The sequence below is a fragment of the Gracilinanus agilis genome, chromosome 5 (genome assembly GCF_016433145.1).
Source record: "Gracilinanus agilis isolate LMUSP501 chromosome 5, AgileGrace, whole genome shotgun sequence".
NCBI lineage: Eukaryota > Metazoa > Chordata > Mammalia > Didelphimorphia > Didelphidae > Gracilinanus > Gracilinanus agilis.
Window position 1 is genome coordinate 284,068,892 of NC_058134.1, and position 13,529 is coordinate 284,082,420.

Genomic DNA, 13,529 nt, shown 5'->3' on the forward strand with positions numbered 1-13,529 from the left:
TAGAAGACTAATGGGGTCTCAGGAAAGGTGCTCTAAAAGCTAATGTCCTTTTGGCATCTCTGTCTTGTTCTGATCCCAAAGTATCTCCAAACCATATTGGCTTCTCTTTCTACTGCCCCACCCCTGGCCCCCATTTCTCTGTAGTTGTAGTTGGAAAATAAGATTAATTTGATGATTCTCACTAGTTGAATATTGTAGGCCTATACAGGAGATTATTTAAGGGAGAAATCAGTGCCTCCTGTTTGTGTCATATCTGACCCCATCTGACCTGTACAACTAATTGTCAAGAGAGAGTTTCCTTCCAAGATTTCACATCCACAAAAATTTCTTGCTCTATAACTACAGGAAGAGATGCTGCTGGTGGAGGGATCTGGACACATACTCCTGACAATTCCAGACAGGTTTACTGAGCTTGCTAATCTTAAATGTCTTGACAAGAGAATCAGTCCTGGTTCTCAAGTTCATGCTTTCTCTGAGATCCTTAAAATGTCTTGTCACCTTCATCCCATGGAAAAACAGACATTCATAAGGTTTAGTCATTAGTAATAATTAAAATCTTACCTATTCCCATATTATCAAACTACTGGGTGAGCACGTGTATCATCTCTGAATTTAGAGTTGATTCAAAATTGAACTTCCAGGCAGCCCTAATCAAGTGGTATATACACCCATTTAGAGCAAAAGAAAGGGAATGTTGTGAGTTCGAGTGTGTCTATATAGCATGTCCTAGAAGGAATGACAGTACTGACCTGGGCAAGTAGCCTGTAGGCTCCTTGGCAGATTCTGCACTAACCAACATCTCAGGTTTTATTAGTTATGTTTAGGACAGGCACTGGGGATCATTCAAGTGAAAAAAACAAAAACAAACCATGTACCCTGGGGAGCCTATTAAGAAGATGCTAATGAACTTTCATCAGCAGCTTAGGAAACAAACCAAAAACAGGGGGGCTAAAGGAAGAAGGTCCAGGGAGATATGGGAATAAGATGTCAAATCAAGCATTCATAATAATCCTGGAGTTTGGCAAGGGAAATGAGTACCAGGTTCAGAATTTTGCTTTATACTTTATTCTTAGAATTGCTCAATGACTTGCCATTTCTTTTAGGAGTGAGATAGATATTGATGAAAGGCAATCTTGAAGGAGTGTTTCTTTATGTCCTAGAAGAATATTAGTATCTAGCAATATCATAGGATTTAGAACTAAATATAAATAAAGATCTATAGCCTATTCAGGCCATCCTCCTTATTAGAGGAACAAACTGAAGCTAGAATGCTAAGTGACTTACCCATGTATCCATAATGAGTAAATCTTTTGATTGAGGGCTTGAACACAAGTCCCCTTAGTCTATCTACATCCCATACTGTACTATATTGTCATTGTATTGGAGCAATACATTCTTCCTCCAAATCCTTAAAAAGGGAATTGTCTTCTTACTGACTGCTCTCTAATGGAAAGCTACCAGAATTTCTGGTCAAGATTTCCTTTGTATTTTTACCCAGTCATTCCTCAGTCCCATTTATTTCCTAAATTAGCCTCTCAAGGTTTGTCATGTCCTTATGCTCTCCCTCCTGAAGTAACTCACACACTAATGATAAACTTGGTGTGAAGCCTAATATACATATATTTCTCCATGAAAATGCTGGGAAATCTTTAAGAAATGGCTCTCCAGAAAACATGTAAGTATGATAGACTTTTGCATTAATATGCACTATTAATATTTTCTCCATCCCTTTTGTAAGTCTAGAAATCAATTAAATCCTAAATTGATCTGATTTCTAGCACTTGCCAACTTCCAAAGTATAAATAGCTATACTCAAAATGTCAAGTTGGCTTTTTTTTAATTGAATAATTTTCTTTGTTTTAGCTGGCTCCAGCACACTACTCTCTTTTTGCCTTGACTTTGAATTTGGTTTAGATAACTGACCATTTTCTGAAGACAATGTTAGCTGTGTATGGAGAGACTCATTACCAATGGGCTGGTCAGCAGTTGCTGAAGTCTTTAACCATGACAACTGATGGAATCAAGAAAAATACAAAATCAGCTTCAGTTTTCTGTGGCCTCTTATTACTTCTGTAAAGATGGTGTCTGACTGATGGGAAAAGTGCTGTATTCTGCTAGTAAGAGTACTTTTTTCTAGATTATTACCAAATATTAACTTTGTTGTTGGTATTCATAATGTGAACATCTAATTAAATAAACCAATGGAAAACCTTCATTATATCAATTTTGACATATTCTCTGTAAGTGTGGCCAGAAGAGAATGTGACTGATAAATGGAAGTATAGCACATAGATTCTCCTTGAAGATTCAAATAAAAGAAAATACAGAATAGATTTTTATCATTTCTTCAAAGCAAATGAGAAATATAATTTCATGCACCATTTGTTCATCTTTTATTGTAATGCTTATTATAAGTATTTTAAAAAAAGACCTCCAGGAAAATATTTGAAAGCTTACCTGTGTTATGTAGAAATGGATGCATGGAATCCCTGCAAAGATACAGGGACAGCCTCACCCAGAATTCCAGGGGACCCCCTTGGAGAACTTTGGGTGAGGGGGCAGTTGAGAAGAGTTGACACTTGCTTTGTGGGGGTTGAGGTGAGCAGACCCACTGCTTACTGCTCCTGACTTGGGGGTTCACCTGAGTGGCCATTGTGGCATAAGCCAGTGTGGTTTCTACTCAGGGGTTAGCCTGTTAGAATTAATCCTTATCAATATCAATATAATAATTATTTAGTGATTTAGTGAATTAGATATATAAATTATCTAACAAGAGAGCCAGCTCAGTTAGGTGCCTTCATCCCTTCCTGTGGGGGGAAGGGCAGCTTCAACCTAATAGATCAGCGTCACCTTTCCTTATCCAAATACTTTCATTAACTCCTCTAGTTTTCCTTTTTCCTTCTTAATATAAGCTTTACCTTCAAAATCTGTACCTGGAATTATTTGGGGGAATACTCACAACTCAAGTCTGGTCATCTAGTTTGAATCCTGTCAGCTGCCAGTTTTAAGAAGATCATTTATCTCAGTCCTCAACAGTTAGATATCTAGCTTCTACTTATTCCTCTATCAGACCTGTGAGGAATATAAATTAAAGAAAGGGAACATCATTGGGGTTCAGCCATAACAGAAACTTACCAGAAGAATCTTAATCTCCATTTTCCAACTGAAGCATCAACTGCTTAGGGGGGGAGGGGTTTGAGATCCAGGAGTGTCTAACCCCCTCCTTTCTCACTGAAGCCTGTCAATCAGTGTCTGTGACTTAAAGGTTTACTGGCCCTGACACATTTATCTGCTTCTCCAAATTATCTGTAATTATCATCATAACACCTGCCAATACCTGATACTGAGGTTAAAGAGATAGAGAAACCCCCAAAAGATAAGGAAAAATACATGTACAAAAATATTTGTAGCCATGCTCTTTGTGGTGGCAAAAAATTGGAAAGTGAGGGAATGTCCTTCAATTGCGGAATGTCTGAACAAATTGTGGTATCTGTTGGTGATGGAATACTATTGTACTGAAAGGAAAGACAGACTGGAGGAATTCCATGTGAACTGGAAAGACCTTCAGAAATTGATGCAGAGTGAATGGAGCAGAACCAGGAGAACATTGTACACAGAGACTGATACATTGTGACACAATCAAATGTAATAGACTTCTCTACTATAAGCAATTAAGTGATCCAGGACTATCCTGAGGGACTAATGAGAAAGAATGCTTTTCACATCCAGAGAAATAACTGTGAGAGTAGAAATGCAGAAGAAAAACATATAATTGATCATGGTTCAATGGGGATATGATCGGGATTTTGGTGTTAAAATATCACTCTATCAATGGTTCTTTTAATAATTTGTCTTTGTTCATCATCCTGGAAATTTAATCTGTTGTTTACTTAATTACTTGTCATTTCTTATTTTCTGTTTGAGTGGTTAATCCGCTTGAGGTTCTGTTTCCTGCTCTTCTTTTCTCTCCTGCTTCCTTTAAGTTTCTAATTTGTTTCCTAAACTTATTTTTAAATTTAAATATAAACCTTGATTCAAAGGGGACTGAGGAGCTAAGTTAACTCCTTGTAACTCAGTCATCTTTTTTTTTTTTTTTAATTCTGAGCATGCTTTATTTAACAGATAATTTTGGAATATTTGAAAGGTAATGCCCAAGTACCAGTATGGCTTCATTAAAAACCAGCCATACTTCATAAATAACATTGTCATTTCTAAGCAATTCTAAGAAATTATCCAGAAAGTAATGATAGAATGAAAAAATCCTTTCCAAAATGAATAAAGCTTTTAAGAGTAAACTTGCCAAAACAGTTTTCTTCCTGATTGTTTACAGAATTTTTTCTTTGAGTTGGATTTTGTCTACCATTTTCCTGAGAGATTTCATTTTGGTGTTTCTTTTAGAAAGAGACGGGTAGATTCTATTTCCACTTTCCTTTTTGGTTCTATGAGTTTTGGGCAGTTTTAAGATTTTAAAAATATGATGTCTAGGTTCTTTAAAATTTTTATTTAGCTAGTCCATTGTTTCTTAAATTTTTCTCTTCAATTTGTTTCTAGGTCAGTTTCTGCTGAGAAGATACTTTATATTTGCTTCCATTTCCCCTAAACTTTCAACTTTGTTTTTATATTTTATATTTTCTCATGCTTTCTATTTGGTTCATTCTAATTTTTAGGGAGTTATTTTCTTATGAGAGATTTTGATTCCTCTCATGTCAAGTTTTTAATTTCCTTTCCAAGTCCTTCTTCCATAGTTCTCCTTTCTTTACTAACCTTTTCTTCAAGTGTTCTCATTTCATTTATATAAAAAGAAATTTACACTCTTGCTTCATTTCTTCCAAGAATTAGTTGTATGTTTCTCTGATACTTTGCTTGTAGATGTTTGGGAGTCATTCTCTTCTTTTAGGTTTATGTGGTGAGGTTCCCTGCTTCTCTGTCACTCTAACAGCTCTTTATGGCAGGATTCTTTTTTATTTTTTTCTCATTTGCCTAATCTAAGTTCTGATTTCAGTCTTGGTGATAAGAATGGGTTTGGTCACACTTCTGAAGGGAATATCTAGGCAACTTTAGTTGCTTTCTTGGGTTATTGAATATTGATTTATTCTAGAATTTTATGGAAACTTCAAGTTGGATATCTGCAAGCTTTCACAGTTCTTAGAGGTCTGATCCAGGGCAAAGTCTATTGCTTCCTCCTGGTCTGAATTCTTCAAATTTCTTTCCTGAGTTTGGTTCTCAAAAACAGTAGAGTGGTGCTAGACTTACTCATTGTCAGACAACTAGGAAGCTCTGCTGGTTTAGTCATAGAATGGCTGAGTCTTCTTTGGTCTGTTATTTTTGCCTTGTTTATTCCTCTGCAGATTTCAGAGCAGGTTAGTAGTTGGAACTGAGACTCTGTTTTGCTTTTAGGACTGTGCATCACTGCTGCTTACCTTTGGATTTGTTCCTTTCTCTTTAAAAATTTCCAGGAACTGTGGCTACTTCTTCCCCTAGAATGCCTTTCCTTTGCACAGGTCTTATTTTGTCATTTGTCTTGAACCTCTGACCTGGAATGGAGTAATGGGCAACAAAGCTGCCAGATGGCACCTTTACTAGTCATAGTGTCTTCCAGTCATAGTATGGGTCTGGTATTCCTACTTGTCTAAGTGCTCAGCCTCTCTCTAGTTGCTGGAGTGCAGTGCTTTGCTCTATACTCCTTATTGGATCCTCTTCCAGCATCTACAGGTGTCTATATTTGTGACAAACTGGGCCACACATATGACTCATTGTGATTTTTTTTCCTTGAGTTTTTCAGAAAGATTAAGTCTGGTGCATTTTCTAGATTTGTTTGGAAAACTGCATTACTTACTGTTATTCTACTATCTTGGCTTTGTTAGTAAAGGTACATTAAAAATTAACTTTGTTACCAATTGTAGCAGTCCAGGCATGTACAAATCCTGAAAATAATATAGAGAAACTAAAAAAACCACACTTTTGAGCAATGTACTAATTTACCAATTATGCCCTTGAGTTCAAATTAAGACAGTAACCTGGTAGTATTCCAAACCATTCCTCAAGGCTACATTCTGGAAGACAGACCAGCTATCTCAGTCTCTTTGTTTACCCAATAACAATCATTTAACATTTGTATTAGACAAGCTTTTATGCCTTTAATCAAATGAACTCCTGATCTGTGCCTTAGCTACACCTATTGTTTTAGAATTGGTGTGGTTGTGTCTTAGGATGATTACTTCATAACGTTCATTTGTCTGACCTCTCATTTGATTATCAATCTCCTTTCCCCCTTTCCTTTAAAAATCAATATGTCTGGCTAAGAGGAAGCTCTTTACCACCAGAGCTCTATGCCACTTGAGCTCTTTCCATCAGAGCTAATTTGCTGTCAGACCTACTTTATGTTGGAATTCTGCATCTGTGTCTTTTTTCTTGCATTATGCTCTCCTTTCCTCAGACTTTAACTCTTCACCCATATTCATTCAGTCTCTAGTTTCCCTTTCTAGTGTTCTCCCCGGGAGGAACTTTAGTGAAGTTGGTGGAGGGCTTTACCAACATTTACTTTTATAGTTCATGCTGTTATGAGAGTTTATAGCATGTGAGTTTGGTCTCCAAGGGAGAGTTTCAGGAGGATAAAGATTCTAGAATGTGAAAGTGGGTTCAGACAGTTGACTGTCTGTCTGTCTGTCTGGAGGTTTCTGGAGAGGTTGGATGCTTTTCCTTAGTGGCTGATTCTACCCTGATTCTCCATCCTACCTGTTGCCTTCCTGCTGCTTTGCGGTTGTCCGCTGTGTTCCCTTGTGATCCTGACTATCTGACCATCTGATTATAAGATCAGGTCTGGTTCCTTTTGGATCCAGGACCTCTTCCTGGGCCCTGCCAAATTGCCATAGACCACTACCTATAATACCATCTAAGGGGGGGGTTGGTTTAATGTAGATTTAGCTAAAGTAGGGACTGGGATCTTTAGGTCAGAGCGGTGAGGATTGGGCTAAACACTTTGAAGACTTCCCATGAGGGAACAAAATTAGATTTAGTTAGTGACATTAGTATTAGGGTCATCCAAATTCCTTCTAACCGTTCCCTTTTAATTAAATTACCTTTTATTTACTGTTTTAGTGGCCTGTGTGTATTATCTCAGGCCAGGCTATGACTGGACTAGGTTCTGTTGACTTTCCCAAAGCACAGTTAATCTTCTGATACTGGCCCAATCCTATTCATCTGGTTTCATCCCCTATACCACCCTCTTACAATGACTAATGTTTATATGCAACTCTTTATGACTTTAACTATGGAGGAAAAGTATGTATCACGGTGGATAGAGCAGGAGTCGGCAACCTTTTTGGCCGTGAGAGCCATAAAAGCCACATTTTTAAAAATGTAATTTCATGAGAGCCGTACAGTGCTCACAGTGCCGCTCCTGTAACAGCGCCTGAAAAAAATTGACTTTATGGCTCCTGCAGAAAGAGCCATACGTTGCCGACCCCTGTGATAGAGTAATGGGGCCTGAGGTCAGGAAGAGTATGTGACCTTGAGCAAGTCACTGAATGTCTGTTTTCATCATTTTACCTATTTATAAAATGAGATAAAACTAGTACTTCCTTTCTAGGTTTATTGTAATGGTCAAATGAGATATTTGTAAAAGACTTACCACAATGCCTGGCTCATAAGCACTGCTAAAAATGCTATTTTTATTATTATTATGTATAGAATCATAGCCAGTTTGCATCAGAAGAAGGATTTTCCTCATAGGAATGATAGATCTAGGAGGGGTCTCCAAAGCCGTCTAGTCCAACAATTTAATTTTATAGTTAGGGAATCTGAAGTTCAGAGAAGTTAAGTGCTTTGTCCAAAGTCACAGAAAGAGTAATAATAGCAGAGACAGGATTTGAACCCAGGTCCTCTGCTTCTAAAGTAATTTTTAGTGACTTTAATTACACAGAAGTATGATTAAAATTACATTGATGAAATCACAGTACTTAACTCACCTTTAATACCCCAATTGTATGATTAATAAGTAATATCACATAGAGGAAGAACCTCTGCCCTAGGGTCAGCAGACTAGATCATATCCAGTCTCTGTAATTTAATAGGGATGTGGTCTTTCGCAAGTTATAAGAAATATGAAATAACATTTCAGAGTCTCTTTTTTCACTTTAGTGGAAAATTAACACCTATCTTATAGGGCTGTTATAATGGGAAAATGAGATAATGGATGAGAAGGACTCTAAAAATAATAAGAGTTTATAAATTTTATAACTAGAAGTTATTTTTTAAAGTTCCAACATGGTGACATAGCTAGAGAGGCCAGGAAGGCCACAGAAAGAACTTATTCAACTATTGTTTCAGATACATACTAGCTCTATGACCCTGGATAAGTTATCTCATCTCACTGTGATTCAAGGAAAGGCAATAAGCATTACATGCTTACTGTGTGCCAAGTACTGTGCTAAGTCTAGTGCAGAAGTATCAGACTTGTGACCTGTAAACTCCATAATGTTGCCAAACCAGATCCAAGCACAACTTGAAATTGTTTAATAAGATAAAAAAAAAATACAAAATAACATAGATAATGCCAATTTGTGGCTTAAAGAAAACCAGGATTATGACTCCTAAAGCCAGGGGAGGACCCATAAGAATATACAGATGAAGATAACAAGAAGGATCATAATAAATAGGCTTGAACTTTGGAAACTGCCAAAGTTAGGGGCCTTCAGGACTGCAAACTTTTTGAATTTCCTTTCACAGAGTATCCTGCGTCTTTGGGATTGGTTCATTTGTTGTGAGAAAATAGCAACACATTCATCAGATTTTGTACAAGAAAAAGTGTAGTCTTGCTATAGGGACTTGGTTGCTAGACATCATTCAAGGTGTCAAAGTTTTGTTGGAGTTCTCTGTAGAGGTTGGTGTGGCTGTGTCACTGAAGAGACAGGGCAGGGATTCTAGACCTCTCTGCAGATGATAATTGCAACTATGAAATTAAATGATGCAAAATCCTTGAAAGGGAATATGTGGCAAATCTGGACAGCATACTAAAAAGCAGCCAACAAAGGTCCATATAGTCAGAGCTATGGTTTTTCAAATGGTACCACTTCACTGTGAGAGTTGGGCTCTGAGAAAAGCTAAGCACTGCAGAATTGATGTTTTCAAATTGGGGTGCTGAAGAAGATTTTTGAGAGTCCCTTGGACAGCAAGGAGATCAAATACATCAACACTTCAGGAAATTAATTCAGAATATTACTTGGAAAGACAAATCTGAAGCTAACAGTTAAATACTTTGGTAATATATGAGATAATAGGAATCACTGGAAAAGACCCTGATGTGGGGAAGATTGAAGGCAAATCAAGGGGATGGCAGAGGCTGAGAGATGGACAGTGTCATAGAAGCATGAACATGAGCTTGGACATTCATCAGGAGATAGTGGAAGATAGAAAGGCATGGCATACTATGATCCATGGGGTTGCACATGACTGAAAAAAATGAACAAGTCTATCCAGCCCATCATCCCTGGTGATTCTAAATGAAGTTTCTCAAGGAAAGAGGAAGTTATTGATCTTAAATACACGAAATTCACATGGTGGTGTTCTGCTGGTGGTATCTACTTTGTTAGTCCATTTTTTGTACATTTAGAAGAGGAACAAAAGAAGCAAAATTAATAATTTATAATATAATTATATTATTAACACATTAATGAATGTGCTATATTAATTGATGAATTAATACTTATATTATTAATATAGTTGTATTAAAATTAGTTAATAATTAATCTGAATAATTAAAGTGAAGACCATTGTGACTCATGGTTTGTCATTTAAGAAAAATGTTGGTGGGATTTTCAAATAGACTCAAATCCTTGAATATCTTTAGAATCCAGAAAATTACCCATAAAAGAAGATAATCTTATCTATTGTATACAAGTTGAAAGTCTTCTGAAGCTTGAGAAAATAAAGATGGGAAAGAACAAACTTACCACCAATGTCACCTCTTTTAGGATATTGTTCCTCAGCCTCTACCCCACTTTTCACTTTATCCAAGAACAATGTTATTTTAATTTCCCCACAAAATGGGGGAGTGAAAAAGAGGACACAAGATATAGTATGCATTTGATGAAGGACAGTCTAGTTATTGCAAAGTGGAAAGCAATGATTACCATAAAAATAACTACAACATTTATTACAAAATTATTAGAACCAAATTCAACAATTTAATTTACAACTATTATTTCAAACTATTGGGAGGCTGATAGAAGAGTCTCACCATGACATCATAGCTTTGCAAAATCACTAGTTAATCGTTATGCATTTTATTTTTCCTTTGTGCTTCTATTCAAATAGCTGACTTTCTTTTTGGTGACCTTTCTCTTGATGTTAGTCAAATTTTTGTATTTCTTCAAAGAAAGGGACACCAGGGACAACCATAGTCATCTACCAGAATATAAAACTGGGCAAATATATCTTATTTTTAACAGAACAAAGAATCACAATTAAGTGGAAGTAAGACAGGGGCTGTTAAGTAGGGAATAGCTATTCCTCTTGGCTTGCTTTTTTCCCCTCAGTGCTCTTGCTCCTGGATGAGGAGAATCCTGATAAAAAACAGAGTTATCCCCTCTCTGCCTATTCAAAGAGAAATTGTCTTTCATGGACTTGAAGAAGGGAACTGATGATGTGTTAGATATCTGCTGTGCAATAATCATCCTGCTGCCACGAAATGACCATCTCCCCTCCTTTTCACCATCAGTGTTGCAAACTGAAGTCTTGGGCTGGACATGAAAAACATCCACTTTCCCATTTAAAGGCTGACTTGTGTGACAGCAGTTTCCTCTTGATATTTTGGAAGGACTACAATCAGGGTTTTTGTAGTAAACCAACTCCTTGCCAGAGGTTATTACATTCTTATTATCAAGTGTTCATTTTCCAGTGGTTCATTCCCTAACACATACAAATACTCCTGAATCTTTCTCATCCTTAAAAAAAGAAACTACTTGACTCAGCCAACTCCTTGAGTTATTGTTTATACTCTCTGCTCCCTTTGATGAGTTAAATTCCTGAAAAGGATTAAATATACTTGACACTTCCGCTTCATCATTCACTCTATTCCTCTCTTCTTAATCTCACACTTTTTTTCTGATCCCACCTCTCAACCAAAGTATATTCTGCAAGGATGCCAAGGATCTCTGTTTAGATCACAGTTTAGAACTTGAAATCCAGTGCCTTTTTCTTAGTTCCCATTCTACTATTCTACTTGAGCACTCTACTGATTTTAAGACTGTTACTGCTTTCCTTCTCCTAGATATTCTTTCCTCATTCAGTTTTAGGAGACACTGATCTCCTTTGATTTCTCTCCATGCCTATGTAACTATCTTTTCTTGGGGTCCTTTGAGGATCATCAGCCTGCACTTGGGCCATAGCCCTTAACTCCAAGGTTCTGTTTTGGGCCTCCTATACTTATTCCACTGTTAATCTCATTAATTCTTATGAATTCATTGATCATTTCTAAGCAAATACTTTCAAAATCTAAACACAATCCTTGTTCTACATGTGACATACTCACTTGGTTTGGTATCTCAAACTCAACATTTCCAAATTTGAAGCCCACATTACACTATTTCATTATTATCCTTCCCCTTACCCCCCACCTCTAAGCTCCTCACCCTAGCCTGCCTCTTCTGTCTAAGCCCTATCAGCCATATTGTTTAGAAATTGATGTCTCCCTTGATTTTTCCCTTTCTTATCATTTCCAAGTCTTGATTCCATTTGCACAACCTATCTCACATCTAACTTATTCTTTCCACTCATACACTCTCTAACTGACTTCAGGTGCTCATCCATTCTAGTTTGGACTATTGCTGCCAGACTCTTCTCTCACCCATTCCATAGCTGATAAGATGAAGTTCAGAAAACACAAATCTGAACATACATGATAGCTTTTTTATTTTATTTTATTTTATTTATAGTGATGGCAATTGGGAGTAAACTTACTTTTTGGAAGCCGAAGTCTTCCTTTGTTGAAGGTTTAATGTATATGAAAATACAGCTGCCATGAGAAAGGGAAATGACAATCATATGAGAAGAACAGGTAGAAAAGCATTTTTTCCTTTGTTGAGCAGAAGGAAACCTGAGAATTGTCTGGATAATGTTAGAGTAGGAGAAAATCACTAACCCTAAGGTGGTCATCAGTGTTACTATAGCAAAAAGAGAATCAACCAGCTCTACCAGATCTGTTTCTGAGCAAGAGAGCTTCAGAATTGGAGCAGTATTACAGTAATAATGATTTATTATATTTGATGAACAGAAATCCAGAAGATTTAGCATTATGACTGCTGGTAAAGCAATCAGAAACCCAGCCAGCCAAGAGCACAGAAGTAGAAGGAGGCATACTCTATTGTTCATGATGGTTGTGTAATGCAGGTTTTTTTTGATGGCAACATATCGGTCATAGGATATGGCAGCCAGAAGGTAAAACACTGTGGCCCCCAGAAATATGGCAAAAAAGTACTGAATGAAACAGCCAATAAAGCTGATGGTTTTGACCCCTGTTGCAATACTGTGTAGGAGCCTGGGAGTAAGCACAGTTGTACTGAAAATTTCTAGGATGGAAAAACTCCCAAAGGAAGAAATAATGGGAGTCTGCAGGTGGGCATCCATAATAGAGAGAGTGATAATGGTCAGGTTGCTGATGACACTGAATACATAGGTAAGAAAGAGAAAGAGAAAAAGAACAACCTGGAAATCAGGGACATCAGTGAGACCCAGAAGAATGAAATCTGTCAAAGTGGTGACATTTTTCATTGTGAACTCACCTGAACCTGGAGTTGTAAAGGAAAAAATAAATCAGTGGTTAGGATGGGATCTCAAGGCATGCCAGGCATAGAGAACCTTTGGAATCCACTCATGATCATTTTCATTATCTATTGTGCTTTCCTCCTAAGCTTCTTTTTCATTTAGAGTTTAAGTTGTTTTTATAGTCCTTTTCAGGGAATCCCTGTGTCACCCTTTCAACATGGATCATTTGAGGAATCATTCAAGGAAGATCTATAGCCAGAAGAGGATGGATTCATGCTACACTAGGATTGGTTGAATGAAAGTGAAGTTGGAGTTGTTCAATGATAGAACACTTTGGGAAATGTGAACCTATTTTTGAGTATTTGAAAAGATCTCATGTGGAGGAGGGATTAGATTTTTTTTTGTCTAGTTCTTTTTTTTAAAAGCCTTTGAGGATAAGCAGATAAGCCAACTGAGAATAAATTAATAGAAAAAGGAGTAATGTCCTTTACAATAGTTCAGGCATTTATGAAGAAATATTGCAAGACAAAGAAAAATAATTAAAAGCTGGTATAAAGTATAGAAAGTTCCTGAATTTTTAAAAATGGAAATAAAAATTGTGAAAGTTGAATTTATAGGTTGCACAGAAGAAATAATAGACAAAAAAGCTTTGAATCCATGATGTTTCTCATAAAAGGGAAAACATTGGAATAAAACTAATTGGAAATACAAATAAAAGGAAATGAAAGACAAATTTGAATAAGAAAAGAAAATGTCAGTAATATTAA

General features: G+C 36.7%; 1 protein-coding gene across 1 annotated transcript; it reads right to left on the bottom strand.

The window, feature by feature from the left end:
- Window positions 1-339: 339 nt before the first annotated feature.
- Window positions 340-12,768, bottom strand: LOC123250213 (olfactory receptor 6C4-like). Its single transcript, XM_044679231.1, has 2 exons — window positions 11,959-12,768; window positions 340-498 (listed from the first exon to the last, which is right to left on the bottom strand). The coding sequence occupies exons 1-2, from the start codon at window positions 12,766-12,768 to the stop codon at window positions 340-342; spliced, it is 969 nt and encodes a 322-aa protein (XP_044535166.1).
- Window positions 12,769-13,529: the final 761 nt, after the last annotated feature.